The 27,762-nt window shown below is 37.8% G+C and overlaps 1 protein-coding gene across 2 annotated transcripts in view; it reads left to right on the forward strand.

Moving 5' to 3' along the window:
* Window positions 1-27,762, forward strand: part of LOC121428157 (nucleolar complex protein 2 homolog) — a 43,869-nt gene that overhangs the window by 13,616 nt on the left and 2,491 nt on the right. The window contains exons 1-15 of one of the 2 annotated variants that reach the window (XM_041624752.1): window positions 7,783-7,817; window positions 12,503-12,622; window positions 14,041-14,329; window positions 15,677-15,793; window positions 16,736-16,847; window positions 17,573-17,660; window positions 18,586-18,658; window positions 20,424-20,534; window positions 21,197-21,310; window positions 21,727-21,915; window positions 22,500-22,639; window positions 23,485-23,596; window positions 24,904-25,017; window positions 26,053-26,154; window positions 26,409-26,552. In XM_041624752.1, the coding sequence (XP_041480686.1) occupies window positions 7,795-7,817; window positions 12,503-12,622; window positions 14,041-14,329; window positions 15,677-15,793; window positions 16,736-16,847; window positions 17,573-17,660; window positions 18,586-18,658; window positions 20,424-20,534; window positions 21,197-21,310; window positions 21,727-21,915; window positions 22,500-22,639; window positions 23,485-23,596; window positions 24,904-25,017; window positions 26,053-26,154; window positions 26,409-26,552 (1,848 nt within the window). In that variant the 5' untranslated portion in view covers window positions 7,783-7,794. Of the gene's footprint in view, window positions 1-7,782; window positions 7,818-12,502; window positions 12,623-14,040; window positions 14,330-15,676; window positions 15,794-16,735; window positions 16,848-17,572; window positions 17,661-18,585; window positions 18,659-20,423; window positions 20,535-21,196; window positions 21,311-21,726; window positions 21,916-22,499; window positions 22,640-23,484; window positions 23,597-24,903; window positions 25,018-26,052; window positions 26,155-26,408; window positions 26,553-27,762 lie in introns of those variants that run through there. The other variant, XM_041624751.1, reaches the window with a different exon arrangement.

Consider the following 27,762-nt stretch of genomic DNA (forward strand, 5'->3'; position numbering starts at 1 on the left):
CCGATTCGATTTTCGATTCGATTTCGATTTTAGAAGCTTAACTGCCGATCCGATTTTCGATCTTATTTTTGATCCGATTTACAACATTAGATACACGGTTCACTTTGTACGCAGTGGGGACAGTTTCAACAGAATAGTATACTCGTGATACAATCCCCACGCTATGGGATACACAGTTCGTTTGGCACGCAGTGGGGATAGCTCCAACAGTATCATACTCGTGATACCGTCCCCTCACGCTCACAACATAAAATCGTGCTCGTTCAACAAGGGGATGGGGACAGTTTCCCGATGAAATGTGACAAGGATAAAGCATTTTAGGGTATGGCTGCGGAAGTTGGGGGGGGCTTTAGCCCCTCCCTTTTTCCAAACATAAACGTGAAAATATGATCATATAGCTAACTAATAGCTATATGATATGATCATAGGATTGTGATTTTATGTGCAGCTTCCCCCTTTTGCACCCACAAATGTAATGCACTTTACCCACGAATGTAATAATTTTTGATCGCCGACAGATGTAATCCTTCTAAACTAAAATCCTATAGAACTTCCTTTATATAGCACAAAAGTGCAGTCTTTTTTCCAGACCCGGTTAATTAAAAATCATAATTTAAGTCCAAAGTCTTTTTTTCCAGACCCGGTTGTTTCCAAACTTATAATATAGGTTCAAAGTCTTTTTTTCCAGACCCGGTTGATTAATAGATTATAATGTAAGCCCAAAGTCTTTTTTCCAGACCCGGTTGTTTACTACTAATAAATTAATAATTATATTAATTCATTAGTATTCAATTCATAATAATATTAATTTATTAGTAGTAGTATATTCATTTTTATTTGAAAGATCTGGGTCTGGATGTAAGACTACGCTATATTTCCATGTTATTTAATATTAATAAGAGAGTGGGGATCTTTGTTACTTTTTGACTCTTTAAGAAATGATTTGTAAAACTGGGTCTGGAAAAAAAAAGATTTTGAACCTATAATTTTTTAAACAACCGGGTCTGGAAAGAAGACTTTGGGCTTACATTATAATTTATTAATCAACCGGGTCTGAAAAAAAAGATTTTGGACTTACATTATAATTTTTAATTAACCGGGTCTGGAAAAAAGACTTTGCACTTTTGTGCTATATGAAGGAAGTTCTATAGGATTTTAGTTTAGAAGGATTACATCTGTGGGCGATCAAAAATTATTACATTCGTGGGTAAAGTGCATTACATTTGTGGGTGCAAAAGGGGGAAGCTGCACATAAAATCACAATCCTATGATCATATTTTCACGTTTATGTTTGGAAAAAGGGAGGGGCTGAAGCCCCCCCCCCCCCCCCCAACTTCCGCAGCCATACCCTAAAATGCTTTATCCTTGTCACATTGCATCGGGAAACTGTCCCCATCCCCTTGTTGAACGAGCACGATTTTATGTTGTGAGGGGACGGTATCACGAGTATGATACTGTTGGAGCTATCCCCACTGCGTGCCAAACGAACTGTGTATCCCATAGCGTGGGGATTGTATCACGAGTATACTATACTGTTGAAACTGTCCCCACTGCGTACAAAGTGAACTGTGTATCCCATAGCGTGGGGACTGTATCACGAGTATACTATACTGTTGAAACTGTCCCCACCGCCGTGAAAATCAAACTTGATTTCCCATTGAGTGGGGATTGTATCACGAGTATATAATAGGGAGAGAACCCTAGTGTTTATATACAGTGTGTTTCATTTGTGTGTGTTATCATTTTGCTACAGAGCAGTGCGAGAGTTGGGGACTGTGTTCTGGAGAAAGGAAATGATTTTCATGCGTTCTGGTAGGTGTGATTCTAATAATCCCCACTTTTGGATTTGGGGACTATATCACGATTATGCCAGTAAGGTAATTTCAAGTATACAGTCATTAAACACTCTCTAAAGTCTAAGTGCAAGCACTCATTCGGTGAATTGAACAAGGTTAACCACTTGTTCACTGCTACCATCTGGCCTGTGGAGAATCTACATGTAGGACTATGGTATGCCAATGCTGTATAGAGCACATACTTTAAAAAAAAGTGATATATTAAAATATCACTTTTGTGACCAAAATTACTAATTTCCATGTAGTTTTGATTTATTTATCATTAGTAATGTGGGAATAATTTTTGTATCCACCAGAGCGCTGAAAAACTTGAATTTTAGGCATATTTTTGTGTACGCCCTCTATTGATGGAAAGTTTATATGGCAAGAAAATTTTCATTTTTTGATCTCTATTTTTAATTAAGAAAAAAATAATTTAAAGAATTAAATTTACTTAAGAGCCAAGTTGTTTGACGAATAGGTGTAATGGAAACTGTGAGTTTAAAAAAATCAAGCATTTGTCCCAAAGAAAAAGAGAAAATAAGCCAAACATTGCCACCCTTATTTTGCCACACATGGACATATAACTGAGAACAAGGTTATATCATAACCTTGTTCATTGGATTAGTGAGGTTAACCTTGTTCTCAGTTACATATCTATGTGTGGCAAAATAAGGTTGACAATGTTTGGATTATTTTCTCTTTTTCTTTTGGACAAATGCTTGATTTTTTTACACTGTCAGTTTCCATTACAGCTTTTCATTATATAACTTGGCTCTTAAGTAAATTTGATTCTTTGAACTATTTTTTCTTTATTAAAAATAGAGCTTGAAAAATGAAAATTTTCTTGCCATATTACTTTCCACCAATAGAGGGCGTACACAAAAATATGCCCCAAATTCATGTTTTTGAGCGCTCTGGTCAATACAAAAATTATTATAAGCTTTTAATGAAAATTGAATTGCCACTGTATGTAAATTAATAATTTTAGTCACAAAAGTGATATTTTAATGATTTTTCATAGTGTGTGCTCAATACAGCATTGGCATGCCATAGTCCTACCTGTAGATTCTCCACAGGCAGGATGGTATGCAAGGGAGCTGGTTTGGCGCTGGCTCAGCTCTGGATCTGGACAGGTCCATTCTTTGACAATTCATGAACAGTGTAAAATGCAACTGCAACCTGGACATGAATTCATATACCGGTAGTATTTCCTGTGTGGTTGGCAATGTTTGGCTTATTTTCTCTTGTTTTTTTTTTTTTTTTGGGGGGGGGACAAATGCTTGATTTCTTAACACTGTCAGTTTCCATTACAACTATTCATCATATAACTTGGTTTGGTTCTTAAGTAAATTGAAGTCTTTTGTTTTGATTATTTTTTTATAAATTGAGAATAACGTAGAGATTGAAAAAAATACAATATTCTTGAACTTTTATTTTTCACCACTAGAGGGCCTGCACAAAAAATATGCCAAAATTTCCCCTTTTTTTGTGCTTCGGCTAATACAAAAATGATCCCCATGTTACTAATGAAAAATAGATTGCAACTGTATGAAAGTTAGTATTTTTGGTTAGAAAAGTTTCACTTTAGTGAATTTTTAAAATGTGTGTTCTGCACTGCAAAGATCTACATTTAGATTCCCCACAGGCAGCGTCGTACTGGTAGCAGTGAACAAGTGGTCAGGGGAGCGATTCATCAATATTTTCATCCGACAAGTTGTCAGATCTGACATCTTTCCATGATTTTGATTGGCTGAGAGGCACTGATCCTACGGTAACTGTCGGGTAAAATAGGACTTGTTGGATAAGACATCTGGCAAGTCCTTTCATGAAACGCCCCCCTGGTCTGAAGTTGGAGTCGGTCGGGCTGGGGAGGTCATTTTTGTGGGTGGTATTTGTATCTTTGGCGAGTTTTGGGTGCATTGACCTACATTTTTTGACAAGCCAAAAAAAAAAGGTTATCAACAAAAAATTTAGGGGGGGACCCCCCACACAAATTTAGGGGGGACCTGTTCCCCCCCCCCCCCCCCCCCCCGCTTCTCCACCTATGGCACCTTTTGGAGCAGGGTTGGTGATATTTTTTATTAAATTTTTTTTAAATGAAAATAATCAGATTTATTTGATATCATTTAAATCAAATTTTTTAAAATTTAAATTGGATTTTTATATTTTTTTAAAACAAAAATTGTAAAACAATGCGCAAACACCAAATATATAATCCTTCACATGAACTTTGAAATCATAGTACATTTCAATACTAAAATCATTCTTGGAGCTTTTTATTTCAAAATTATATCAAGTCAAAATAGAATTTACATGTATGGAAAATATTAACGTCATGAAAATGCTGACAATTTCTGCTGTGTCTGCATCCTCTGATATAGAGAGCTCCTACTGACTGGTTCAATCCAAATTGATGAACTGTCTTGGTACAGCTACATGTAATGCTGCATAGTTGGTGTTCCTAATCAAAGCTCTTAACATGATATTAGGATCAGTTTCTTTGGAAGAATTGACCCTGAGATACGCATTCTCCAAAGAGAAACATTTTTATTTTAAAGCCAAGGACTGAAGGTCATATGTTAAAGAAAAATGCATTTATTTTTTGTTTCAAAACCTCCTTTGTTCTTTGAGCCAAAGTTGGAAGTTAACTCTTTGACTGTTTCAAAGCACTGAGTTGCAAAGCTCTGACCTATTGGGAAAAAAGTTGCAAGTTGATATGAATGACTTCTTTTATAATAAACCTGAATAGTAGTATCAGGCAGTTCTTAGCAGTTTTGCTAAATGAGAAAATGGGTTCTACAGCTACAACATTACCGGAGTGTATGTATTCAAAATGAAATAATGTTAAACTATGGGTAACCAGGAACAATGCAGATTTTATGTATGATTGCACTCAATGTAATACATTCACTGAGAAGTGTACAAAATATATGCTCGCTTTTGGCATAGAGGACTAAATGTATGGTTGTTGCCATGATTTACTGTTATTTACCTAGAGCATGCATACATTTTTTTAATATGGATTACTGAACCGTTCTCAGTGTACCCGCTGAATTGAAGCACTATCATTTACAGAAAGTTTGAACAGGCCTTGGTTCAAACCCATCCTGGTAAAATTCTCTGGAATTCAGCCTTTTAAGTTCAGGGTTTCTTTTATAAATTCATCTTTTTAATTTTTACATATTTTTTGTTCTGAAGTGCTATTGCTATGGATAGATATGAACAAATTGTAAGTGTTGGAGAGTAATATGCAGTAGTTCATGTGAAATATCAGAATAGAAGAACTGCCAATAAACCTTGATTTACTCTTACATTTTCTTAAAAAACCGTCTTCTTAAATACTTCTGGATTTTGACGTAAAGAAACAAGGACTTTGTTTACTATCAAAGAAAAATTTTACAGGGAAAATTTTGTAAGTCCACTGATAAAAGTGGAGTAGGGGTCTAAGTGTTAAAGGGGAATCCAACCCAAATAAAAACTTGTTTTTATAAGGAAAAGAAAAATCAGACAAGATGATAGGTGAAAGTTTGAACAATATTGGACAAACAAAAAGAAAGATATGAATTTTTAAAAGTTGTAAATATTGGTAATCACTATACCCATGGAGACTTCAAATTGGCCGCATATGGGATGTCATAGTGATGTAAGGCAAGGACTACTCTTCCATGTACTCCAATACATATTATGGCTAAAATGTCATTTTTCCCAATAGTTTTATTTCAAATTATATTTTTTCTTTCATGAGGACATAAAACAATATACTACATGGGTTATATTTAGATTACTGCCCCAGGGGAACGGGTACTTAGGAGAAAACCACAAATCCCTGATAATAAAGTACATGGCCTATGGGAAAGTTGTCCTTGCCTCTTGTCATAATTTACTTACCCAGTTGCCAATTTGAAATCTACATAGTATTAGTGATCTCAATTTTGAAGCAGCTATAACTTTCTTATTGCTTGTCCAATTTCTTTCAAACTTTCACCATTCTGTTTAATTTATTTTTCTCCTTCCCAACACAACATTTTATGGCCAAGGCTGGATTCCCCTTTAATTGCTTATGGGCTGCATGTACATCTTTGGTTTTGCAAGATTGACTCGATTTCAATTGCTCTGAGTAGATATGAAGGGTTTATTTATTGTTGGATGATATATAGTTGATAAAATCTTTTTCTTTTGACTCAAAAATATAAAACTGCCACAAACAAAAACACTCATCAATCATTTGTACACGTTTCAATGGAAGTGATTTAAATCAATGATTTTTTTAAAATCATACTGATTTAAATTGCGATTTAAATTGCGATTTAAATCACAATTTACATCAGCCAACGTTGTTCTAGAGTGAAGATGTAAGAAAAAAAAAAAATCATTAAAAATATACACTATTCGCTCGAGAGGGAGCTATAGTGCGCTCTCAAGGAGGTGTGGGTCGTCCCGCCTCCGGAAAGACAAGACCCTCGTCTCGCTTTGCCTTTGGGAGGGGTGTGATTGAGATTGGATTGGCTCTTTCGCATTTGGAGTGAAGATTCAGGTGCGCAAGTTAGATCAAGATCCATACGTTAGAGAATGCAGATTGAAAAGGGGGGTAAGGCAGAGATGCCAACCCTCCCGATTTCGCTCCAGAAAATTCATCCCAACTCCCGCCCTTACGATTACCATCCTAATCCTCCCGAAATTATGATTTTTTGCATTGATCAAATTGGATTGGAAGTACATGTATCGTCTGCTAACTTTAGCATGTATTAACTCCATTACGTTCGCTGCTACTAAATTCTGTGTGAAAGGCAGACAAATAGGAGCAGCGAAAACCTGGTGCATGTGATATGCCAAACAGGAATCCACTGTGCACCAGGCCGGTAGGCCCGGCTAGCTTCAGGAGTCGTGTGTGCTCGCGGCCACTGGATTTGTCGAGTCGTGCGGTGGAATATCGGTGTGTGATTTCAGCATGTTGATGGGTTGATATTGACACGAAATGGCGGAAAATCAACAAAAGAAGACCAAGAAATTATCTCAGAAGTATAAGACTGAATACAGTCTCTAGTACCCGTGTATTCGGAAGTCGGAAAGAGAAATTTACCATGCATTTTGCACAATTTGCAGTGTGACATTTCAGTTGAGCACGGAGGTCGTGATGATATTCAGAAGCACTTTGGGAGCAAACGGCATACGGACATTGCGAAAACAAGCTCTTTACAGGTAGACGTTACCCGCGCTAAGCTTTCCTTTACTGGATTTATAGTGGAACATAAGCTGCCTATTGCTGATAATACCTCATTATTATTGTTGAACGGGTACTTTTCTTCTTCCCTTCAATCCTCATTTTTTTTCCATGTAAAAATGCTTATTTGATATTTTTTATGTTAAAAAAGTGGGAACGATGTTTTTTTAAAAACATGTGAAATGCTCCAAAATAAGGGTCAGATTGCACCAGAGAGCATCTAGAAACGCAGAGCTTCCAGGGCCCTTAGGCGGGCCCTGGACCCCAGCCGCAAGGGTCGAGAGCTCCGCGCTCCAGATGTGCGCTATGCGCACATAATTTGGTGTTGGTTGCAAATCCTCCCTAATTCTGATTTCCAGACGTTGGTATCTCTGGTAAGGCTGGGGTTTAGGGGAGGGATGTAGCCTAGAGGACTCTGTGAAGATTTTTTTTTTTTAATCTACATTTTCTTTACGTCTCGGAGCATAAATAAGCCTGGTATAAAGTTCCCTGTAGGACATTGTAAACACATGAATTTCCCTCGGAATCCATATTATATTAAACACATTTATCTCTCAAAAACTGAATTTATACTGTTTTTTTGTCTCGCCCACCAGAGATGAAGGCGAGACTTAGGGATCCAAATGTCGTCCGGCGTCCATCCGTCACAAACCTGTAATGACATATAACTCCACAACCGTACGTTGCTTTTCAACCAAACTTGGATGGTAGATGGACTGGGGGGACCTGCATATTATGCTACAGTCTGAGGTCACATGGTAAGATCAAAGGTCATTTTCAGGTCAACGTTAAAGTTTACATGCAAGACTCTCTTATGACAACTAACTCCGCAACCGTAAGTCGCTTTTCAACCAAACTTGGATAGTAGATGGACTTAGGGGACCAGCATGTTATGCTGCAGTCGGAGGTCACATGGTAAGGTCAAAGGTCATTTTCTGGTCAACGTTAAAGTTTACCTGCAAGACTCTCTTATGACACCTAACTCCGCAACCGTAAGTTGCATTTCCACCAAACTTGGATGGTAGATGGACTTGGGGGACCTGCATGTTATGCTGCAGTCGGAGGTCACATGGTAAGGTCAAAGGTCATTTTCAGGTCAACGTTAAAGTTTACATGCAAGACTCTCTTATGACACCTAACTCCGCAACTGTAAGTCACTTTTCAACCAAACTTGGATGTTAGATAGACTTTGGGGACGTGCATGTTATGCTGCAGTTTGAGGTCACATGGTAAGGTCAAAGGTCATTTTGAGGTCAACGTTAAAGTTTACATGCAAGACTCTCTTATGACACCTAACTCTGCAACCGTAAGTTACTTTTCAACAAAACTTGGATGGTAGATTTACTTAGGCGACCTGCATGTTATGCTGCAGTCGGAGGTCACATGGTAAGGTCAAAGGTCATTTTCAGGTCAACGTTAAAGTTTACCTGCAAGACTCTCTTATGACAACTAACTCCGCAACCGTAAGTCGCTTTTCAACCAAACTTGGATGGTAGATGGACTTGGGGGACCTGCATGTTATGCTGCAGTCGGAGGTCACATGGTAAGGTCAAAGGTCATTTTCAGGTCAACGTTAAAGTTTACATGCAAGACTCTCTTATGATACCTAACTCCAGGGTTGGCGATTTTTTTGATTTTTTTTTAAAAATCGGATTTATTTGATTTAAATCAGATTTTTTTTATTTTTTTGAAGTTCCTTTGAAAAAAAGGGTAATTATCCCCCCCTTACTCTTACAATGACATCAATATTGATGTTATACATTTCACCCCTAATATTGTTGTTAACCACATATTTTGTAATTAAAATCCAGTAACAAGTGGAATGCCTCTGGCCGTCTCACCTGCATCACGCGGTTCAATATAGCAGCAGTGCTGACTTTGAATACTACTCTAACTCGCACAAGATGTTCAGTGATACATGGTTACTCTTATGTCCACTTTTTATGAACGAGACCAATAAACTTACAGAGATATGATGGTTATTCAACAAAAAACCTCAACATGGCCAAAGTCCATTGACCTTACATGACCTTTGACCTTGATCATGTGACCTGAAACTCACACAGGATGTTCAGTGATACTTGATTACTCTTATGTACAAGTTTCATGAATCAGATCCATAAACTTTCAAAGTTTTGATGGTAATTCAACAGATACACCCAATTCGGCCAAAGTTCATTGACCTTTGACCTTGGTCATGTGACCTGAAACGCGCACAGGATGTTCAGTGATATTTGATTACTCATATGTCCAAGTTTAGTGAACAAGACTAATAAACTTTCAAAGTTATGATGGTAATTCAACAGATACCCCCGATTCGGCCAAAGTTCATTGACCCTAAATGACCTTTGACCTTAATCATGAGACCTGAAACTTGCACAAAATTTTCAGTGATGCTTGATTACTATTATGTCCAAGTTTCATGAATCAGATCCATAAACTTTTAAAGTTATGATGGGAATTCAACAGATATCCCCAATTCGGCCAAAGTTCATTGACCCTAAATGACCTTTGACCTTGGTCATGTGACGTGAAACTCATGCAGGATGTTCAGTGATACTTGATTAACCTTATGTGTAAGTTTCATGAACTAGGTCCATATATTTTCTAAGTTATGATGACATTTCAAAAACTTAACCTCAGGTTAAGATTTCGATGTTGATTCCTCCAACATGGTCTAAGTTCATTGACCCTAAATGACCTTTGACCTTGGTCATGTGACATGAAACTTTAATAGGATGTTTAGTAATACTTGATTAACCTTATGGCCAAGTTTCATGAACTAGGTCCATATACTTTCTAAGTTATGATGTCATTTCAAAAACTTAACCTCAGGTTAAGATTTGATGTTGACGCCGCCGCCGTCGGAAAAGCGGCGCCTATAGTCTCACTCTGCTTCGCAGGTGAGACAAAAATGGACAATTAAAAATAAATTTGAGGAATCATGTATCTGAACTTAATTCTATCATACATAGGCCTATGAAGGAATATTCCATAGGGAATTCCCAGTGAGTAGAGAAAATTCCCCTCTGGGATTTTTCATTCAAATATTTAAAAAATCCAAGAGAAAAAATCCCTTATCAAAACTGCCAACAAACCCTTTGCCAATTACTAGTATTCATGTATATTGTAAGAGAAATAATTCAAATCAATGATTTTTTTTTCAATTAGTCACAGCTTTACAATAGTCAAAGAGAGACTACAACTGTATATGTTTAGGATCTTTTTAGTTTGATAAAAAGCTCTTCTCTTGCTACAGATATAGATGCAAAACTCTCAGTTTTGGAGAACAATATAGGAGATAGCTTAGTCAAACTGTCAAAGGGTGACTATACTACATTCTGTTACTGTGATTTTTTTACATTAATCTACAATTTTTATTCCCATATTCTCTACAAAAAAATCTGTTTGATCCATGAAGTATGAAAAAAAATCTACTTACTTTTAACTTAAAGGATAGAAACTGCAAAACTGCTTAAATTACAACATATGTATTACAAAAAGAAGTATTTTATTTTAAATGAGACACAGCTTACAACTGCCAATGAATGTAACTGAAGTACCTGCATCTTAACATTAAAATGCAGTGTTAAATGTTTATTCTGAGTTTTGCAAATTGTTGTTATAGAGCTCTTTCCATTATTACATGCAGATACAAAACTTCCATTATTTGTAGCACTGAACATAAAATGGGCTGCAGTGACTTAAACGGTTTATAAGAGAAAGCTTTTCTCAACAGTCAAATTATGACTGTACTACATTATGTTATTGTGATTTTTATAATTATGTTATTTAAAACATCAAATGTATGATAAATGTAACAATACAAAATAAGAGGCATGTTAAATATGTTGATTACATGCAGGTATTTACATGACATAAGTAGTTATGTGTAGGCGAAGGATCAAAACTGGAAAACTGCCAACAAACCTTTTCTCATTGACTTTTATATATTATATATTTTTTTTTACAAACTGCTCTCTGAAAGTCTTTGGATTATGTGAAAACTTTATGTTAAGAAAGAAATTGACTAATAATAACTGACAAAGAATGTAAAATTTCAGAAGAAAAACTCGACATAATTTACAAAAAATGAGTACCTATTGACAACATACATCTGTAGTTTTTAAGGAATTACCTGATTTTATTAATTTGATTTTAATTTGTTTTAAGTAGATATGAAGACTTTGTTGATCTTTTATTGATATAAAGTTAATTCAAAGTTTTTCAGTTGACTTGAAGAATTAAAACTGCATTGAACAAATACTTTGTCCATGATTTGTACATTTTTCAATGGAAGTGATTTAAATCAATGATTTTTAAAAAAAAAATCATGGTGATTTAAATCGCGATTTAAATCACGATTTAAATCAACGTGATTTAAATCCGCCAACCCTGCCTAACTCCGCAACTGTAAGTCACTTTTCAACCAAACTTGGATGTTAGATAGACTTTGGGGACGTGCATGTTATGCTGCAGTTTGAGGTCACATGGTAAGGTCAAAGGTCATTTTGAGGTCAACGTTAAAGTTTACATGCAAGACTCTCTTATGACACCTAACTCTGCAACCGTAAGTTACTTTTCAACAAATCTTGGATGGTAGATTTACTTAGGCGACCTGCATGTTATGCTGCAGTTGGAGGTCACATGGTAAGGTCAAAGGTCATTTTCAGGTCAACATTAAAGTTTATGTGCAAGGCTCGTATAACAAGTGTTATTCCATCCCAGTCATTTCACAATGAAGTTTCGATATAATTCTCTTGCATGCCCTCGCAAATCACGATATTTCTGGTTATTTTCATAAGTATTTTAATCAAAAATATGAAAAATGAGAGGTTTCTTAACAGAACGATCTCCTGGTGGCAACTGAAAAATCTTCCCATGCTGTTTAATTCAATAGGCTTAACCCTTGACTCGCTTCCGTATGACATAAGTAACAAGTAATAATTATTCAAATAAAATTAACATTTCAGTTGTGAATAATTATTAATAATAATTATTTACAACTAAAATATAAATTTTATTTGAATAATATTTTAATTGATTTGAAACCGGTGCTGGCTTTTGAATATCACCACAGTGTAAGAACGTTGTAACGATTGAAAGTTCAAAGCCAAGTGAAATGTTATGAACCCCATTTGTTGCGCTTTAGAAGCTGTCAATGCCTTTTGCATAAATTACAAGATTTACAGAATAAGATTATTATATCTTTAGTTAGTTTCATAGAAATTAATTGTTGTATTTTTCATTATTTTTCTTCTCCTTTGCCCTGCTTCTTGGCTGTACAAGCTCAAACCCATGACCTTTTCTAGTTCTGTTAGCTACTCGAAAAAGTGGTTTGGGTTAAGCTTGTCAAGCTCATGAATATTTTATTTTTTTGTGTTTGCTCAATCATTGATCGATTTCAGAGGTTGACTTTATTTGCCTTTCATTTGTCTTTCAGCAATTTGGCAGATATGTCAATAGATGACTTCATGGCAGATGATTTCGACTCAGAAGACGAGGAAGAAGATGATGATCACGATGACGACAGTAGCAAGGCTGAGAAGAAAAAGCCAAAAAGGTAATTATGGTTAGCACTTGAAAATCATTTTAACTTTGACGAGATTAAGCGGTTAATATAAGAGACCTCTTGGGGAAAATTTCTGTTAATTGAGAGTTTAGGAAGATTCATTCTATATATTACCACACAGAAGGCCATTACCTTTATTGGCACATGCAATTCAAATGCACACAATTACAATGGGCATATCATAATTTTGTGAAACAGTCTTTTTAAATACCCAGGAGCTAAATTGCCAATTATGGGTCATTGTGTGAGGTTAGAAGACAGTGTATTAACCTCACTTTAGTGTGAATGATATATTTTTCACATACAACACAGGAATTTTTTTTTTATTCTTGTGAATGTCTTTGAATTATATCAGTGGAAAAGACTCCATGACCAAAGGCCACAAGAAATCTGTATAGTACCATAAGTAACGGTCTATTAACCGCACCTTATTTTGGCGAGATAGAAGCAAATGTTGGGGGTGCGGTTTATCCACGGTGACGGGTCTGAGCCAGCCCTTCGTAACCCGTCCCGAACATGTAAGACGTCTGCCAGTTCACAACACATCGAGAGGCCGGGCGTACCCACCCAGGGCAATGTCGTTTAGAGGGGTATGAACCGCGAGTATTGGAAAGCGATTACTACGATCTTAATCAAATATTGTCCATAACAAACGCACCCACCTTCATGACACTAATTTCGACTTTATTCTCGATTCAAAGCAGCGAAGTTCCGTGGCTAAGTTCAAAGAGACGCCAAGCATACTCGGTAATATTTTGTCACAGCTGAGCGAGATTTGAGTGAGCTGAGAGTTTGCGTTGTATTGTGGTTATAGTGCGACTTAAGCTGGCGCTATTCATTTTAACCCCTCCCCTCTAAAGTCCCGTTTCGCGCCAGCTTATTTTTTCTTTCCTGTTTGCTTTTCATAAGATAACATATACACCACGCAAGAGAGAGAGAGATGGCACGAAGCTGTAAAAACAACTGGAAAAAATGCCAATTTCTTTGTTTCTTGAACCTTTCTGTAATCCTGTATCCATAATTCATGCTATTACATCGAATGCTAGACAAATTCTAAAAGTGATTGTGAGGTTGTGATTCAAGAAATGTGAAGTGTTTCTTCCTCCTACGCCGGAAAAGACACAGATCATAATTTGATAAGATGTACTGGTACTGTATTGTAGTTTGAATTGTACAAGAATGGCAGTGCTGTGTGTGTGTACACTGTGACTGTGAGGTGAGTGAGTGTGTAAGTAGCCAATATTGTTGGGACCTTTCTTTCTTGCTAACATTTGTAGATGAATCCCTGTCTTTCAGTGATATGTCTTTTTATATATGTAAAGTGGAAAGACACTTAAAGATTACTGGCCCTAAGAAATCCCCAAGGAACTTCTTTATTATTTTGTGAATGTCTTTTTCTATCATTTCAGTGGAAAAGACTCCAAGATCGCAGGCCATAAGAAGTCCCTTGAGAAACTGAAGACGTCCGACCCAGAGTTCTTTGAGTTCCTTCAAGAGAATGAGGGCGGGCTTCTAGACTTTGACGAATCGGATGATTCTGAGATGGAAAGTGAGGAGGAGGAAGATGAACTCGATGACGAAGAGAATGATGGAGCTGATGATGTCGATAGCGATGATGAAATCGATGATGATGAGGAGGAGGAGGAAGATGAAGAGAGTGGAGATGAAGATGATCTAGAAACTAAAAAGTCCAATGAGGTATTGAAAAAGATAGGGACACATGGGTTTTCCACTAAGTATTTTCTGTTGAATGTTTCATTTAACAAAGTATATTTTATCACACATTTGCCACAGTAACTGTGCTTCTCAGCCAATAAAAATCAAGGAAAGTTGTCAGATCTAACAACTTTTCAAAGGACAAATACTGAAGAAATACTCCCAGTCAAACATTATTGAGTAAGATTTTATGAAGCAAAGGACTTAAAATTTCAATAAAACAATGATTGAAAAAGAAATTGAGCTACTGATTGCAAATTTTGCTTTATCGTTATTATATCTGCGCTGGTTGCAGGGTTGGCATATTGAAAACATAGTGCTCTAAAATGCATTATGGGACTCATTTTAAAGCACCTGTTATGTCTTTTTTTTTCTTTTTTGGTCTTCGGTTCTTGGCATTTGGTTTCAGGCAGTCATCCCTTGCCTTTTTCTTTACCTCTTGCCTTGGCCTTGGATCGTGTGACCTTGGCCCAGGCTCTCAAGCCTTGTTATAGAATGAATGAGAAAATCCTTACAATCTGATTGGTTGAGAGCTATGCAAGAATTTTTACTGGGCTGCATGAACGATATCCCGATAATCAAAATGATATCCACTGTAAACGATATCGCCTGAAAAGGTCAATGTGATGTCATCGCGCATGTACTGTTACGCTTGTTTACATCAAAATTTTGAATTTTCGATCAAGGCAGAATGAATCAAATAAAGGATGCAAAATAATCTGTTAGTACAAATACGGTACCGTAATTGTCATAGGGATTAAAACTGCCCGCATACTCGTTAGTTGAGAAGTCCAGACATACGATCTAACGTTAGATCTACTGCCCTGGGCTGGCTGTGCACAGCCAAATCTCCACTGCAGGCCCAGGCAGCTGCAGGCGCTGGCCCCTGGCGCGGCCCGGGCATACCGTACACACACAGAAATTGGAGGTCGGAGGCTGCCTCAAGATCTAGTCAAAGCAAAGCTGTATCTGGCATTTTGGGTATAATAAAGCATTTGTGCCAACATATTATCTAGTTAGCCCATATTTATGTTGTCCAGGGTTATCAAAGTGTCTGCATTACATTTTGGAATTTTCATGCATCCGTTAAATAAATCATGCGAACGGTAAAAAAAATCATGCGTCCGGTAGACATAAATGACTGCAGATTTAAAATATTCAAAATGAATGAAAATAATGCCTAGCAGCAGCTGTTAACAAAGATGCCAACAATTCCTCTTTTTTTTTTTTGGGGGGGGGGCATATTTTTTCCTTTTTGCTATGATTATGCCGTGCCCTTGTAGCAGTGCAAAACCTGAGGTTCTTTTGCTTGGCTTGTTTGTTTATCAGCTTGACAGTGATGAAGAAGACTTTGTTGATGAGGAAGGTGATGGAAGCAAGAAGAAGAAAAGAGGTGGTATTCCTGTGACCTTGGCTCTGGTAGATAAATGGAAGCAGCAGCTTGAGGTGAGGAGATTATTGACAGGATGGTGGAATGGTGGTGATGGCAGTGATGATGATAATAGTGATGATGGTGATGATGATGATGATGATGGTGGTGGTGATGATGGTGATGATGGTGGTGGTGGTGGTGGTGATGATGATGATGATGATGGTGGTGGTGGTGGTGGTTGTGGCAGTGATGATGATGAAAATGATAATGATGGTGATGGTGGTGGTGGTTTTGGTTTTGGTGTTGGTGATGATGATGATGATGGTGGTGGTGGTGGTGGTGGCAGTGATGATGATGATGATAGAGAAGAAGGTGATGATGATGATGATGTTGTTGGTGGTGGTGGTGATGATGATGATGGTGGTGGTGGTGGTGATGATGATGATGATGATGATGAAGATGTTGGTGGTGGTGGTGGTGTTGGTGATGATGATGATAATGATGATGGTGGTGGTGGTGGCAGTGATGATGATGATGATAAAAAAGAAGGTGAAGATGATGGTGGTGGTGGTGGTGGTGATGATGATGATGATGATGATAGTGATGATGATGGTGATGATGAAGATAGTAGCGCTGGTGTTGGTGATGATCAGTTCTATGGTTTTGATGATGGTTATCATGGTGATGGCAGTGACGATGATTATCATGATGGTGATGACAGTGATGATGATGATGATGGTGATGATGGTGATGAGGAGGATGATCATGATGATAATTGTGAAGATAATGATTACATCAATGATGATTATCAAGATAATGATAACCATGCTCATAATGATGATGATCATCACAGTATTGATATTATTCTAATGGTGATAAAGATATTGGGATTGAAGGCATTTGATTCGTCTATGTCTTTGTCAAATACTCTAAAAATACCTCCCTTTACAACTTAATGCTCCTATGTGATGAGTTTTTATTGACTACTGACAATATTCTATTCTAACTTTGTGCAGAATCATTCCGTCAAGGCTCTGAGAGAGGCGATGAAGGCGTTCCGTGCAGCAGTACAGCAATCCGGATCAGAAGAACATGTCAGAACTAAGTACTCTGTGGATGGGTCTGCTTGTGAGTAGAACTTGTATTCTTCTGATTAATGTATTTTTCTTTTACTTGTAAAGAGTAGTCCAGGAATTTATTCTGTCTTGTGAGTAGAACTTGTATTCTTCTGATTAATGTATTTTTCTTTTACTTATAAAGAGTAGTCCAGGAATTTATTCTGTCTTATTTATGTTTCACCCCCTACCTATAGTCTGGGGTTAAGCTTAGTTCACTTTCTGCTCTCACTACCTATTTGCAATGGCTAACCTTGGTCACATTTGCTCTACGGCGGCCGTACGGCTAGTCGAAAACAGCCGTTTTATTGATTTTAATTCAAACCACCCATATGTAGTTGGACAAAAAAATGTTAAAACGGCTGTTTTCGACTCGCCGTACGGCCGCCGTAGAGCAAATGTGACCAAGTTATTACCTTGCCAATAGATAAGGTACAAAAAAGACTGATCATGTATTGCTTTGTTTACAATGGGCAATTCCATAGAATATATTTGTCCGACCCCCTATGTGTTGGACCTTCATGAAATTTTCTGTCTCTGATTTCTGGTTCCTTTGACATTCTGTAATGTTCTCAAAGAAGTAAGAAGTGAAATAAGAATTTAGAAAAATGGGGGTCGGACGTACAAACAGGTTGATCATTGTATGGAATTGCCCTACTAGAAAAGATACACAGGGTTCATTTGTACTTCCATTAGTGAACTGTAATAATGTGAAAAGCTTTTTCTCTTCTCTTTCAGCTTTCAATGCTGTCGTGTCTCTATGCCTGAAACAAGTCTATCCAGTTCTTCAACACTCTTTGGAGTTGGAGGACAAAGCTGGCAAAACGTAAGTTCATCATTTAATAATTCATAAGTTCATAATTTAAGAATAAAGCATGTTAAAAGCAATAAAGTTTTCTTTACCCAGGGTAGCCACTTCAATCATAAGACTGATCTTCCAGCGGGCCCCTGCATAACGTAATATGTTATTTATTACCCTTCTCCAATCTAAATGCTGAGTGCCTAGCAAGAAGGCAGAAGGTCCCATTTTTGTAAGTCTTTTGGCTTGACTCGGCCGGGAATCGAACCCACGACCTCCCGTTCATGAGGCGGACGCTCTACCACAGAGCCACCATTGCAACCTATGCATTGACATCAACGTGCTGCCATCTTAGAGGCTGAAGCCATTGCCGTGCATGTGTTGGTGATCTGCACCTGGTACATCTCTGACAACTCTGTTTATGTTTATTCCTGTATCCTCTGAGGGAGGGCGCTATTATATTATGAGTTCATATACATAAGGTCTATACTATAATTGTGAAAAAGTCCCCTTATCCAACGTAGTCCTGTATGCCTGTTTTGTGTACAGTGAAAACTCCATTTGTAGAAGTGAGAAAATGTCTCATCTTTGCGATGGTCCTTAAATCTTATTTAAATCTACTCAAGATGCTTGAGTAGTGATTGTCCATTGCATCATCTTGATAGACTGAAATTTTCAGTCTCTTTTTTGTCGGTTGTTCCGCTTGACTAAATCTTGCTTCACAACACTTCATCCATAGACTGCATTCTCTACAAGAAACCAGTGCCCCAAATTAGTTGTTGAATTTTGCTGATAGTACAATTTTCATCAAAACAAATGATTTAAGTTTTTGAAATAATCAGAATCTAGTAGATTTCAGCTGTACACATTCTCAATTGCATTGAAACAGTTTATTTTGAATGAAAATCTCAAAATCACCAGGAAATGTCCATTTTTTTTCTTCTCTTGACAGACCGCCTTCAAGTTCTCCTAAATGGAAGAACCATCATGTGGATGTGAAAGCCTATCTGACTGATGTCATTCAGGTCAGTATCCAACTTTGATCAATTTCTACCTAATGCCCCTAACACAAACCTTAGCAATCATCATAGAACATTATTATTATTATTATTCTATTCGGCACTTAATCAAAAAGAAAACATGTACAATGCAAGATTGAGAAATATTACAAAAATACAAATAGTTTTTAGACCCTTTCTCACCCAACCAGGTAGCCTGGGTAGGGATTAGGTCAACTTAAAGGCCATGGCCCACAGGCCTTCCCTCCCACACCCGATTGGGTGCACAAAGGTCATCACATATAATAGGGTTACAAAATATAAAACGGGTAGGTTGCACAAAAAAAGGAATCAACTTACGTTTGACATAACCATAGAAAACCAGGAGGAACAAATATTTGATTAAAATAATTGTGCCAGAATTAGAAATCAGTTGAAATAAATAACTTTATAATGCATGAGATAAAAGATGTAACAAAATCAGAATATTGGAAACCCTTTAGGAATTCTTTTATGATTGATTCCATTGACTACAATGTACAATCAATCATGAAAATCAAGCGTATGATAAATCGCTAATCTTTGTGTTACGGAACCCAGGTCTGCACCCACTTTGTTTATTTTCCCTTTGGTCTCGTCTTGGCCTGTGTGTTTGAAGCTTTTACAGACGTGTTTCAATCAGATATAATTAGTTAAATCTGGGACCGACTTTTAACATCATCACGCGATAGACGTGACCAAGGTTCAAACCTGAGAACTTCTGCATCAGTTTGTAATTTTCCCATGTAGCTTGGATTACAGGGGCATGCCACGATGCCAAGTTACTATGTTTATTCTGAAAATGTCATCACGTCATTATGCTTATGTAAAAAAAAATTAATTGCTATTAAGAGATAAATATTTAGTCTTAACCAGTGGTGGTAAAAACAATGAAGAAAAGAAATTCCTTCCAAAAAGTTGCTGAAATTTCACATCTTAACATCCATGAAATGACATCCATTTTTCATATTTCCATGAAATTATTTTTATTAAGTTTGAAACTTTCAATTAAATGAAGATATTCCTTTTCCGACGGTGGCGTCAACATCAAATTGGGGCTTGGGGGTATCTGTTGAATTACCATCATAACTTTGAATGTTTATGGATCTGATTCATGAAACTTGGACATAATAATTAAGTATCAATGAACATCCTGTGTGCATTTTAGGTCACATGACCAAGGTCGAAGGTCAATGAAATTTGGCCGAATTGTGGGTATCTGTTGAATTACCATCATAACATTGAAAGTTTATTGATCTGACTCGTGAAACTTGGGCATAAGAGTAATCAAGTATCACTGAATATCCTGTTGTGAGTTTCAGGTCACATGATCAAGGTCAAAGGTCATGTAAGGGCAATGAACTTTGCCCACATTGGGGGTATTTGTTGAATTACCATCATATCTTTGTAAGTGTATTGGTATATTTCATAAGACATGGAAATAAGAGTAACCAAGTATCACTGAACATCTTGTGCAAGTTATAGTAGTTTCCAAAGTCAGCACTGCTGCTATATTGAATCGTGTGATGCAGGTGAGATCGCCAGAGAGCTGTTACAATTGATGTGATACTCGGTCAATCTACATAAAAGTCGACATGTGGGACTACAATAATACCATTAGTAGGAAAATGCTTGCAGGTTTCCTACGGGAAATGTCTTGCTCAAACCTTCAAAATGTCTGGAGTAGAGTATACCTAAGACACAGATATATCAAATGAATTCATTCTTTGTTTTCTTTCTATTTTTTTCTCAGCTATTAGGTAATGTAGGTGAACCAAGCATAGTGAGTGTAGTCCTTCGTCATGTCAGGTGTCTCATCCCATATTACACATGCTTTCCTAAGCTTGTCAAGGTCGTAATCAAGGTCAGTTGAATACAGGGAATTATCTTTTCTCCAAGCTTACACCAATATTTCTTTATTTGTAGTTACTTTTATATATATCGCTTAGTTCTTTGCATTTCTAAGCGCTATACATATTCCTGTTATTGCCCCGGTCATCTGGGGCCCGTTTCATAAAGGGCTTTCAACTGTTGCAGCTTTGCCATTATGGCAACTACCTTGGAAACCTTGATTCTGATTGGCTGCTGAGGCCTGTTACCATGGTAGTTGCCATTATGGCAAAGTTACAACAGTTGCAAATCCTTTATGAAACGGGCCCCAGATCCTGGCATGTCCGTACATGATGTATGCACTTTATCCACTCCTTGGGAAGCGTTCCAACAAAAGTTCCAAGACTTAATCGCTAAGCATGTATCCATTTAACACCTGGGGGGAGAGTGGCAATGCGTTAATCCACACTTTGCCGAAGAACACTAAGCCGTGGTTGGATTTGAATGCACGACCCTCTGATTACAAGGCGAGAGTCGGAACTGATGCACCACGACGCTTCTATATCAGTGGGCTGGTTTGACATTGCATTGTGGGGTGGGGGGGGGGTTAGAAATGGAAGGTTCCAACTGGTGGAAACCACTGTACTGACAGCCCTGTAGATAATCTGTATCTTCTTTTTCTTTCTTTTTTTTTAGAAACTGGTGAATCTGTGGAGTACGGGAGAAGAGACGGTCCGGGTCCTGGCATTCCTATGTCTCTTCTCGATAGTGAGGTGTACCAAGCAATCCAGACTGGATTTTATACTCAAGGTGAGGTAGTCATACTGGAAGTGGTGGTGGTGGTAGTGATTTTGATGGTGGTGGTGGTGGAGGTGGTGGTGGTGGTGTTGGTGGTTGTGGTGGTGATCGTGATGGTGATGATGATGGTGGTGGTGGTATTGGTGGTAGTGGTGGTGGTGGTGATCTTGATAATGATGATGGTGGTGGTGATGGTGGTGTGGGTTGTGGAGATGATGATGGTGATGATGATAGTACTACTGTATCTATTTGCAGTTACTACTGATATTTTTTTTCTGCAACTACTGCACACTCCAACTAATGTAACACCACTACTACTACTACTGATTTCTGTACAAATCATTAACTTTGTGTAGGATTTAAGGTTTCTTTTAGATTTGTTTATGGCACAGCTAATTTTTTTCACATTTTTTATTTGTCAATTACAGCAATTGTACCTAGCTTACGTGCGAAACACCAAGTTCACGTCACCCAGTACCCTACCAGTGATAAACTTCATGCAGAGGTCGATGACGGAGATGTTTGCTCTCAACACTCGGCTTACGTACCAGCATGCTTTCATCTACATCCGTCAGCTCGCTATACACCTCAGAAACGCGATCACAGTCAAGAAAAAGGTAGGTGTTGCTTTTTTTCATGGTCTCACTGAAGTTTATTTTGTACGTCCTACACCAGAGACCGAGGGATCATTTTCAACATTTCTGTCTCACAAGTTGTCAGATCTGACAACTTCCCTTGATTTTGATTGGCTGAATATCTTTGTTACTATGGTAATTGTTTGTAAAACGTCGAACAAATCCTTTCATGAACGCTCCCCAGTAGACGTTCTAATTCGTTTTTTTATTTGGTTTTATTAATTGTAGTGCTTTCATTCCAAATATTACAGTCAAGGAAATGATTTGAGGAATGGTCATAAGTCTTTGTGTTATAAGTGCAATCAAATCTCTGGCGTAATATCTAATCAAAGGTCACAGTTGTTATTAGTAGCGATCAGTTTAGTGTTTGCGAGTGGTTTTTAAAGTTTTCTTTGAATCTACCTGTCTGAAAATATTTCACTAATTTCAGATTTTGGCATTAATGCTTTTTTCCATCAGAACTTCTTTTGCTCTTATCCCTACTTCTGAGATGTCCAACTTTAATAGGTGCTTGTCCTTTACACAAGATTCTCTTTTTGTTTCATTATTTATCTGTTTAACTTCAGGATATGTATCAGTCTGTTTACAACTGGCAGTACATACACTGTATCTACCTCTGGTGTCGAGTGTTAGCTACACTTCACAATGATGAGACACTGAAACCCTTGGTGTATCCTCTAGTCCAGACATCGATAGGTGTTATCAAGTAAGTCGAGTGTTAGTTGGTTAGATATGGTGTTTAGATTGCCCTGGATTGAGGGGGGGGGGCTTAGTCTGATTTAAGTTTTGCAGGTCAGGGATCGTTTCAACTTAAATTTATTGTTTCGTGTGATGTCATGTCACTAGGGCCCCGTCTTACAAAGAGGATTCGATTGATCTGATCAATCACAGCTATGGAAAGCCAGCAACGTCAACATCTAAAATTACATGTTTGTTCAAAATATCTACTAGGAATGATGTATGTTCATACATTCACTGTTTTCTTGACAGTTTAGTATGCTTCTCTTTGTTTTCAAAATGACATTGAGCAAATTTCCTAAAGAAAAACTATGCCAATGATGGATTTCCATATACTTTAGATTGATCAGATCAGTCGTAACTCTTTGTAAGACGGGGCCCAGATCAATCCAATCATGCCCCGAGAATGCTTGCTACCTTGTAGTTGTCAATATAATTGTACATAATAATGAACACAGTCATTGTTGAGTAACCTCCAGAATACCTTCAATATTTTAGCACAATTTACATAGAATGGGGCATTCCCATTAATCTTTGGATAATATGCGCAAAACACATTTCAAAAGTGTCAAATACTGAATTGCCAAGGTAAAAACAAGTCATTGCACTAGTGTGGACTGATCTACTTTATCAATTTTAGATCTATGCTCATAAAACTAGGAACACATCTCTTTAATCCATATTACAGTTTCCAAATGAGATGTACATTTTGTATTGTAAGATCATCCAACAGAGTTTGTTTCTCCAGGAATCAATTTTTTTTTGCTGCAAGAGGGATGAATTTGAAGTTTTGACATTTATGTTTATCCACAGGCTTATCCCAGCAGCACGTTACTACCCCCTACGATTTCACGTGGTACGAGCCTTGAATCTCCTCTCAGAAGCTACCGGTACATTCATCCCACTTCTTCCATTCATACTAGAGGTAGGTGCAGTAGATGTAGTAGATAGAGGGTAAAAAACTGAGAGAAAAATAGAGAGGGAGATGAAGGAGGAGAGGGCACAGATAGTCATCCAGATGATGAATCTGGTTTAGTGTTCTATAGGAGTTGCTGTACACACCTCACACTCACAGAAAGCAACCTCACCCCTTCCCTCCACTTTACTTGATTCAGTGCATCCTCCTTCCTCAACGCAACCCCCCTACCTCCTCCACCACTTGCTTCTTCCATGTCTTCTTCAGTCACCCCCTTCCCCTTTGACCATTCTCCTTCCTCAGCCCAACCCTCCTACTCTCCTCCACCACTTTCCTCCTCCATGTCTTCTTTGGTCAGCCCCTTCCCCTGTAACCATCCTCCTTCCTCAACCCAACCCTCCTACTCTCCTCCACCATTTGCTTCTTCCATGTCTTCTTCAGTCACCCCTTTCCCCTTTAACCATCCTTCCTCAACCCAACCCTCCTACTCTCCTCCACCTTTTGCTTCTTCCATGTTTTCTTCAGTCACCCCCTTCCCCTTTGACCATCCTCCTTCCTCAGCCCAACCCTCCTACTCTCCTCCACTTGCTTCTTCCATGTCTTCTTTAGTCGCCCCCTTCCCCTTTGACCATCCTCCTTCCTCAGCCCAACCCTCCTACTCTCCTCCACTTGCTTCTTCCATGTCTTCTTCAGTCACCCCCTTCCCCTTTGACCATCCTCCTCCCTCAACCCAACCCTCCTACTCTCCTCCACCACTTGCTTCTTCCATGTCTTCTTCAGTCACCCCCTTCCCCTTTGACCATCCTCCTTCCTCAGCCCAACCCTCCTACTCTCCTCCACCACTTGCTTATTCCATGTCTTCTTCAGTCACCCCCTTCCCCTTTTACCATTCTCCTTCCTCAGCCCAACCCTCCTACTCTCCTCCACCACTTTCCTCCTCCATGTCTTCTTCGGTTGCCCCCTTCCCCTTTAACCATCCTCCTTCCTCAGCCTAACCCTCCTACTCTCCACCACTTGCTTCTTCCATGTCTTCTTCGGCCACCGCCTTCCGCTTTGACCATCCCCATCCCTCAACCCAACCTTCGTACTTTGCTCCACCACTTGCTTCTTCCATGTCTTCTTTTGTCACCCCCTTTCTCTCTGACTAGCCCTTCTAAAATCGTGATCAACTTCTCTGAAGTGTAGAGGATTAACTGTACATCAAGACCACGATAACTAATCCATCATTTCCTCCACATCAAGTGTCACATTTTGTCTGCAGTGTAAAATTGACTTAACTTGATTATGAAAAGGAGTTTCTCCCGGTTCTTTTTCAGGTTCTCCAGCAAACAGATTTCAACAAGAAACATTCCATTGCTAGCTTCAAACCCCTTAACTTTGCTGTGATGTTACGGCTTTCAAACTCACAGCTGAAAGAGAGAGCCTTCAAGGTGAGAGAGTTATCATTTTCATTATAAGTTTTTAGGTCAGTTGGATAAACATTTCACCCCTTTATTTTTTCTACGCAAATTGTATGGGGGGAGTGTTTAATTTGTTTGTTTATAAAGTTATGCACAGACTACCAAACTGGATTCTGGCAGGTCTAATATTAATGTGAGTTTTAACTGCACTAGCACAGGTAGAAATGTGAGAATGTTGGAGGGGCAAAATTACTGTTAAAACTGATGGTTTCAATGCAAAGTATTGTTGTTTCATGAATATATTTGAAATTATGTCATGTTAAAGGACAAGTCCACCCAAACAAAAACTTGATTTGAATAAAAAGAGAAAAATCAGACAAGCACAATGCTGAAAATTTCATCAAAATCGGATGTAAAATAAGAAAGTTATGACATTTCAAAGTTCCGCTCATTTTCAACAAAACAGTTGTATGCAACATCTCTGTCAGTATGCAAATGAGGAACTGATGACATCACTCACTCACTATTCCTTTTGTATTTTATTATATGAAATATGAAATATTTTTATTTTCTCGCCATCGTCATGTGACATGAAGTTTCATTCCTCCCTGAACACTTGGAATTCAATTATTTCAATATTTTGTGCTACAGGCAAGGAGGTCCTAATCGTCAATTTCGTATAAATTGAAATATTGTATAATTCAAACAAAAAACAAAAGAAATAGTGAGTGAGTATCGACTCTCTTATTTGGATGTAACTGGCTCATTCATATAACTATTTTGTTAAAAATAAGCAGAACTTTGAAATGTCATAACTTTCTTCTTTTACATCTGATTTTGATGAAATTTTCAGCATGGTTGAGTATAGTTATATAGTAGATATATAAATGGTCCATTTTATTATTATTTATGTCACTAAAAATCCTCATTTTCTATTACATATCTCCCTGATTTTTCTCTATTGATTCAAATCAACATTTATCTGAGGTGGACTTGCCCTTTAATAATGTTTGTATGTAAATATGTTAAGATTAACCTTTGGCTGATGTTTGATCATTCTTTTAGGATGGAGTAATGGATCAGGTATATGATCTTCTCATAGAGTATCTTCAGGTTCATTGCCATCGTATCGGCTTCCCTGAACTCGCCCTACCTGTTGTCTTAGAGGTGAAATTTACTTATATTCTTTTCTCCTTTTTTGCCCCCTAAATTTCATCATTTTATCATTTGGGGCTGATGTTGCCATCATAATATAATTGTACCATATTTTCTAAATTAATTTTTAATTCTTGATTTAAAAAACAATTGTTAAGCATGGTTGAGTATAGTTATATAGTAGATATATAAATGGTCCATTTTATTATTATTTATGTCACTAAAAATCCTCATTTTCTATTACATATCTCCCTTTATTTTTTCAGTTGAGAACGTTCCTGAAGAAGTGTAAGGTTGCCAACTTTACTCGTCAGATGAAGCAGTTCTTGGATAAAGTCTTGGAGAATTGCCAAGAGATCACAAAGAGGAGAGAAAAGGTTTCATTTGGACTAGCAGACGACAAAGCAGTAGTAAGTATATCTGAGAAGCGTTTCATCAACATTTTCGTCCAAGAAGTTGTCGGATCTGAAAATTGTCTCTCATTTTTATTGGTCAAGAAGCACAGCTACTTAAAATAGTAACTGTCAGATAAAACAGGACTTGTCCAATAAAGCGTCTGACAAGTCCATTCAAATGTCCAAGTGTTTATCTCATATTGGAAACATGACAAGTAAAGTCTGAAAGCTACAGCCCAGGGGCTTACCGTGTATTTGACCATACTCACGGGACTAGCGTGATTTATGGTCTAAATATTTTTCCAAATGAATTGTGAAAATAGAAATTATGCACTTACCACGATTATATGGATGAAGGTCTAACGAGTGGCAGTTTCCTGACATCTGGGCACAAACTGGAACCTCAAAAAAGCGAAAAGTTCTCTCCTACCCCAGTCTCGATTGGCCATTTTGTTACGATTCATAACAAAAATGGCCGATCAAGACGGGGGAGGAGAGAACTTTTTGTTTTTTGAGGTTCCAGTCTGTGCCCAGGTGTCAGGAAACTGCCACTCATTAGACCTTCATCCATATAATCGAGGTAAGTGCATAATTTCTATTTTCACAATTCATTTGGAGAAATATTTAGACCATAAATCACACTAGTCCCGTGAGTATGGTCAAATACATGGTAAGCCCCAGGGAGCTGGCAGCTTTCTGCATGCACGTGTGTATACATTTGTTTACATTGAATGCAAGTGATACGGACGTACAGCATTTTCGAGTTGGATTATCGTGGATTTTACAAGAATTTGTAGGGTGTGTGATGTAATTTCTTCAACTACAAAATGAAGACTGTTGAGAAGAATGACCCTCGTGTTAGTGATATTGACAAGGATGTCTCCAACAAGTTCAAATGGCAGTGGTTGGACCATGAAGTTGAGCTTGCAAAGTCAGCTACGGAGACTATATTTATCTCCAAACTAACCTCTTCAAAACAGTAAAATTTGATTGTAGAATGCATCAAAATGGGTTTTGCTTACCTTAAATTCCAAAATTTTCGTGGGAGGGGGAATCTCCCCAGGGGGGCCGTGAAGTTCCTCTTTTTTTCAAATTTCTCTGTCTCATGCCTGAAGATGAAGTCCACTTTGGAGATTTGAATTTTGTTTTAGTCAAAGCCTAAAAATAAGGGCAGCAGGTCTGTGAAACGTTCAAGAAAATTCTAATTTTATAGAAAATTATTGGT

Source organism: Lytechinus variegatus, chromosome 14 (genome assembly GCF_018143015.1).
Source record: "Lytechinus variegatus isolate NC3 chromosome 14, Lvar_3.0, whole genome shotgun sequence".
Classification (NCBI taxonomy): Eukaryota; Metazoa; Echinodermata; class Echinoidea; order Temnopleuroida; family Toxopneustidae; genus Lytechinus; species Lytechinus variegatus.